Source organism: Lingula anatina, chromosome 8 (assembly GCF_051362555.1).
Source record: "Lingula anatina isolate TDL-2025a chromosome 8, LinAna3.0, whole genome shotgun sequence".
In the NCBI taxonomy this organism is placed as follows: Eukaryota; Metazoa; Brachiopoda; class Lingulata; order Lingulida; family Lingulidae; genus Lingula; species Lingula anatina.
The window spans coordinates 5,023,418-5,030,196 of record NC_141774.1 but is presented as its reverse complement, the minus strand read 5'-3'; the positions used below and the strand labels follow the sequence as shown (position 1 = coordinate 5,030,196).

Here is a 6,779-nt window from a genome sequence, read left to right as displayed (position 1 = left end):
ACACTTTACAGGGACATATTATTGGAATAAGAATCATGACGTCTGTTTACAATTCTATGCATAATACATTCTTGGCCAAATGGCTGTGCCATTCACTCTTAAATTTTAATGCTAGGTATATATGAGAATGCATAGTAACCATACCTAAGTCATAGAAAAAAATTAGAGCCTTCAACCCGAAAGTCATGCATGCAGTAGTGGCATATATCGTTTTTTATTGGTTTCTCTACATTTTACGGGCCGAACAATGGAGATTTCTTATTTTTGTTGAGGAAATAATCAACGCCTGCTTTGGCGAACTCCTCCCTTTCAATGAGGTTATTATGGTTTTCATCAGCAAAACCAAACGATAAATTGATGCCCTGGTGAACGTTGTATACAGCAAGGTAGTCTCTGTATTCATCAATACTAAGCTTTCTATTGCCGTCATAATCTGCTATATCAAATAGCTTTCTGGACACAGTTTTTAACGATTTTGCCGCGAAAGCAGGTTTTAAAAGATCGATGCGCATGTGTATTGCGATGAAAGCATTCAGGTCGAATTCATTTTCATATTGGTCCTCTGGAACTGACCAAAAGGTTGACCAGGCTCCGGAGAGAGTTTTGTTGTAATCATTGATTTTGTCTGCCCGAAGATGTACTTTGGCTCTTTCAACTGGAACGTCAACATACTCGTGGCGGTTCACAATTCCGTCATTGTCAGCATCCAATATGGCGAAAAAGCGTTCCATTTTAGCACGCCATTCAGTCGGCAAGTCCTAAAAGTTATTGGCTTATATTAAACATTTGGAATGCAAATAACTAATACTCAAACGAAAGACAATGGGAACGATAGCGACATAGCATAGCGTATTCTTCCAGAGACCGTAAAAGGAACACGCTTCATACCCCTTTTCAACACCGGTTATGAATTCCACGAACCGTCAGATATTGATAAATCGCAGGGTTTTACTTTAATCGGATAATCATTTTAAGTTCATGATTGATTATTATGTCCGTCAATTCTTGCATTCTTGAGAGAACAGTTACACTGTAAAAACAGTGTTTAGCACTTAAACACATTTCTAAGCGCCTGTTTTGTCTCATTATTTCGAAGCACGTTAAGCTCCTTAACATCTTACATGATTTGACGCTTTTGACGCCTATTAAATGTAGGGTGTATTTTCTTAACATTTAGGTGGTAAGGGTTTCAACTGTTTTAGTCACACACGCGCGCGCGCGCACACACACACACACACACACACACACACACACACACACGAAGTCACGGTCGATCTCCTTTAACTGCTATAGTTATCTCTATTTATAACAGGGTACCGTGAACTGTCAACATTGTTGACTTCACACCATTACCTTTACAGCCGGACTTATTCATCCTTGTGTTAGCTGATCTTGCCAGAAAGTTTATTAGAATATATTTCTTAAAATCAAGTTAGAAAATTCACTAGTTAACTAAAGACACGAAACAGCTATCACTTTTACTTTAAACGTTTTTTAATTTTTGATAAAATGCGTTACGGTTTTGGTGTCTATTTATTTTTTCCTGAAGTAATGAACAATAGAACATCAGGATGATGGTGGGGTATTCACTATAATGGTTTATCTAAGCTTTCATCGCATGCTGGTTATTTTGGTAACGATAGACCGAATATTTAACAAATCGCACCGGTCTGGTCGCCCACTAACCCCAAGCCCAATTTGGAATTAACCGCTAACAGTAGTTCATACAGCACTACGATCTATTAAACGGATATATTAGATCTTAGAACAACAGAAGACGTGTTTTGGTTATTTATAAAAAAAAAATTAAACATCAAATAAGGTTTTTCCAGAATGTTATAAAACGCTTATAAAACCGCAGGGGCATCATTTTGCATGGAGATAAAAACACCCATAACGTTACCATAAGGTTATTCTCTACCATCACCATCATGTAACCAGCTGATAACGTCGTGAATTTGTTATTTAGATTTATACTTAATAGACCTATTATAAATAATCACACGTTACTGCAAGGAAGGACCCAACGCGTTCGTGCAGGCTGCTCCACGCCTCCAATAGCTCCATACATTTACAATGCGAAGTGTTGCCAAATTGTTTAGTCTTGTAATAAACTTGTTATGGGATCGTATACATGGGGTTGTGAAGTATTTCTATTTATCTATTTATTTATTTATTTATTTATTTATCTAATTATATACGATCTATTAAACGGATATATTAGATCTTAGAACATATATATATATATATATTTTTTTTTTGTGACAAGCTTGAAAAGCTAAACTTGTTGTTCCACAGCTTCACGCGTTTAAGAGTTCCACACCTATAGCAGCTCCATATGTTTATCAACCTCACGTGCTTAGCAGGGGAAGTGCTTAGCCAATGTGCTTAGCTTGTGATAGACTTGTTGTAGAATCATATGCCGGTGAAGCTAAACGTCTCTAGCTTTTTCTTCTGTGAAACGCTTGAAAAGCTATACGTGGTTAGCTTTTACACATATTTCTAAATGCGTATAGGTGCCTAACGTGTGTTGTATGTATTTAAATGCTAAACACTGTTTTACAGTGTATGAGGTGTTCAAATTTTTGTTTAAATATTTAGTATTAATTCAATTATAAATAATTCTATCACGACAGCAATGGCCCAAATTTAAACGCCTCCTCAACCAAGATGCAAACAGATATTAACGTGACTCACATTATATTAAATACCTTGAAATGTGTATACAATACTATAACCTATAAGTATGTTTACGTTTAGAAGGTCATGAACATACGTCTCCAAAGTTTAAAATGCTTTAAATTTGAATGCTTAATTATGCACTGACGGTAATACATGTACTTTCAAAACAAGAACAGCAGATTAAGCCTATTGACCTCATTCTCCAAGATATGTAGATATCATTCTTTGGCCTCGACGTATTTCAACGCATGTGTCAGTTACGCGGGTGCCTTAATATATCTACACACAATTCAGCTTCATCTATGTGTTAGCGAGGCATAAAACAAACGGAAAGTGAGCCTTACCTTCAGACGATTGTGAGCGCCAGAAGAGTGGTCCCCAAGTACATAAGCAACTGCCAACAGCAACCAAAACACACGTGGAAAAAACATTTTAGTCATATACTGAGCAAAGTTGTCTCGTTTAGATCAGGCTTCTATGCGTTCTGTGTCGTCTCGAATAAGTGAATAGTTTAAGAAGGCTGTTATCCGTGGAGGGTGCAAAGGTAAAATGCATCCAATCAGCTTTTTGAACGTGATGGAAGAGAAAAGTTTAGGGAAACAGCGCCAGCTGAAATGATAAATGTAATTGATTGATTTCTTCGTAGATGAAATGCGCCCTTTCGGCTGTGTATTTATTTATTTTTTTTTCTTCAAACTTAAATAATATACCAATTATAGATTTACAACGAAGATACATTCTTACTAAAACAGGGAATTTCATGTTCGTTTCCATCGATCAGTACCAATCGTGAGTACTTTCTTTGTCGCACCAGTTGTGCAATTGTATAAAACTCATTTGATAACTCTGGGTCAATAAGCTATACAAAAATCATTTATGCAATGATTTAAGCACGTATCCGCACCTCCTAAATCTAAAATAAATTAAAATATTCTAATATGTTGTCATTTTTGGACATGTTCAGATTCAAGTTGTAATCAACGTCATAGAAACCATTGTTTGATGGCGAAATCAATAAACCAATAAGAACATCACGTGACGTTGGTGTTTTCAGTTTATTTGCCTTTCAGGGGTATTTAATTAAATGTACCCTGAGTGTCGGAGATCAGTTAAAGCTAGCTTTTAAAAATCTTGTGATGCGATTGCTTTTTCCTAGCTCTGACGAGCAGCGGCCATGTTAGATTTCCGTCAATCAAATGAATCTGCAGTTGAATGTCATCAGACCAAAATGAAACGTAAAACAGATTTAATTCTGCTTTATTTCATTTTATTTACTGTATTTCAGATATGTAAAGTGAAAAATAAACAATATGTTACAAAAGAAAAAGGTATATTCAATGTTTTATTTTTTTTGTATATATATATATATATTTTTTTTTATTGTATTTTTTTTTTTTTTTTTTTTTTTTTGCTTATCAAAGAAAATTTGCTCCTGAAGATATATGTAAACACAATGCACGTGTTTGCCGTGTGCCAAGTTTGACAGCTACACTGTATGCCCGATACCACTATAAGGGCTGCGCAATGGCTACAACAAAATCAGTTTTTAAAGCAGAACGTTGCTTGTATTGTGGTACTGACATTAGACTACAAGATTTTCTTAGTTAAAATTCCAACTCCACGTCAGCCACTTTGCTTCATGTCTCGTCTGCACGAGATAACATCAGTGCAAGGCGGGAAAGGCAGCTCCAGGCGGGCAAAGCTGTGACGTACTAGACTTGTGCCTTCCAAATATGGAAGCGCCCCAGGCAAAATTTTGGAGAAGAACACCCACGAATTTACCGTGTTCGCCTGAAGCCTGGTATTGCTGGTATGGGTTATATATGAAAGCAAGATCGAGCTTGCAACACCGGAATCTAGAACCAAGGGTAATTAAATGTTGCTTCCGCTTAAAAAACTTTCGAATTTATTATATAAAAATTCATTCAAATCCGCTTATGTTATTTTTGATAGTCATTAAACATTTAATATGCATTTACTGTGTCTTCTTAACCACCATATTGAAATTGATTTAGTCATAGTTACAGAAACTGCAGTGAACAGACTTGGTAACACGTGCAGGCGGGCTTCCCATAGACTGATAACAATGTACTAACATTGATAGTACCAGTCAGCATTATGTTATACAACTGACAAGCGGGTATTGCAACATCTTCATGCTGGCTTATTCTTGTTTTTACATGTTAAAAAAATTAAATAATCAGACCTAATATCTTTGTTGAAAGCAGGCCGCTTGATGTTCAATAAGAACATCACGTGACGTTGATATTTTTTAGTTTATTTGCATTTCAGCTGGCACTTAACTAAATGTTACTTCCGCTTAAAAACTTTCGAATTTATTAAATAAACTTTCATTCAAATCCGATCGTGTTATTTTGGATAGTTATTAAACATTTGTTATGCCTTTACTGTGTCTTCTTCTCCGCCATATTGAAATTGATAAAGTCTTAGTTACAGAGACGGCAGTGAACAGACTTGGTAACACGTGCAGGCGGGCTTCCTATAAACTTATAACAATGTACTAACATTGATAGCACCGGTCAGCATCATGTTATACAACTGACAAGCGGGTATTGCAAAATCTTGATGCTGGTTTATTTTTGTTTAAATACGTATTTGAACACTTTTTGTGACCTTTTATTAGAATAAGAATCATGACGTCTGTACACAATTTCAATACTGACAAAATCCAATATTGACAAAATAAATAAATAAATAAAATAAAATAAAAACAAAAACAAAAATAAGATATTTCCCCCATCCGACCTCTATTGAAAATAAATATGTTAATAATTGTTTTAGAAACAAGTGATAAAAAATAATCTCTCGAAATATGAACTATTACAGTTTGAGTACATAGGTACGACCTATGAACGTTGGACTGCAACATTTAAGAAAAACAAAATAGAAAATGAATCTGTTATCTTCCAACTATTTAAGAACCATACACCAATGTCCATTTATTATTCAATTTGACAGTTTTCACAGTTTAGATTTTGGCTGTTATCAACGTCTCATAAATAATTGTTTGAGGGCGAAATCAATTAACTAATAAGAACATCACGTGACGTGGATGTTTTCAGTTTATTTGCATTTCATTTGATACTCAAATAAATGTCACTCCCACTCAAAAGCTTGCTAATTTATTAAATAAAATTTCATTCAAATATATTTTTGATAGTCATTACCCATTTCTTATGCCTTAACTGTACCTGCTTCCCCGCCATATTGAGATTCATTTAGTCATAGTCGGCAGTGAACAGGCCAGGTGACACGTGCAGGCGGGTTCCCACAGACTGATAACAATGCAGTAACATTGATAGCACCAGTCAGCATCATGTTATACAACTGGCAAGCGGGTATTGTAACATCTTTATGCTGGCTTATTCTTGTTTTTACATGTTAAAAAAAATTACCTCAGAACTAATATCTTAATTGAAAGCAGGCCGCTTGATGTTCAATAAGAACATCACGTGACGTTGATATTTTTTAGTGTATTTGCATTTCAGCTGGCACTAAACTAAGTGTTACTTCCGCTTAAAAACTTTCGAATTTATTAAATAAACTTTCATTCAAATCCGATCGTGTTATTTTTGATAGTTATTAAACATTTGGTATGCCTTTACTGTGTCTTCTTCTCCGCCATATTGAAATTGATAAAGTCTTAGTTACAGAGACGGCAGTGAACAGACTACAGGTAGGCAACACGTGCAGGCGGGCTTCCCATAAACTTATTACAATGTACTAACATTGATAGCACCGGTCAGCATCATGTTATACAACTGACAAGCGGGTATTGCAACATCTTGATGCTGGTTTATTCTTGTTTAAATACGTATTTGAACACTTTTCAGTGACCTTTTATTAGAATAAGAATCATGACGTCTGTACACAATTTCAATACTGACAAAATCCAATACTGACAAAATAAATAAATAAAAGAAAATAAAAACAAAAACAAAAATAAGATATTTCCCCCATCCGACCTCTATTGAAAATAAATATGTTTATAATTGTTTTAGAAACAAGTGATAAAAAATAATCTCTCGAAATATGAACTATTACAGTTTGAGTTCATAGGTACGACCTATGAACGT

The 6,779-nt window shown here is 35.0% G+C and overlaps 1 protein-coding gene across 1 annotated transcript; it reads right to left on the bottom strand.

Annotated features, from left to right (window-relative positions):
* Positions 1–233: 233 nt before the first annotated feature.
* LOC147760233 (uncharacterized) lies at positions 234–731 on the bottom strand. Its single transcript, XM_086994115.1, has one exon. The coding sequence runs from the start codon at positions 729–731 to the stop codon at positions 234–236; it is 498 nt and encodes a 165-aa protein (XP_086850241.1).
* Positions 732–6,779: the final 6,048 nt, after the last annotated feature.

Bases quoted from the DNA above. Each gene is read 5' to 3' on its own strand.
- LOC147760233 (XM_086994115.1), bottom strand. From the start codon at position 731: ATGGAACGCTTTTTCGCCATATTGGATGCTGACAATGACGGAATTGTG.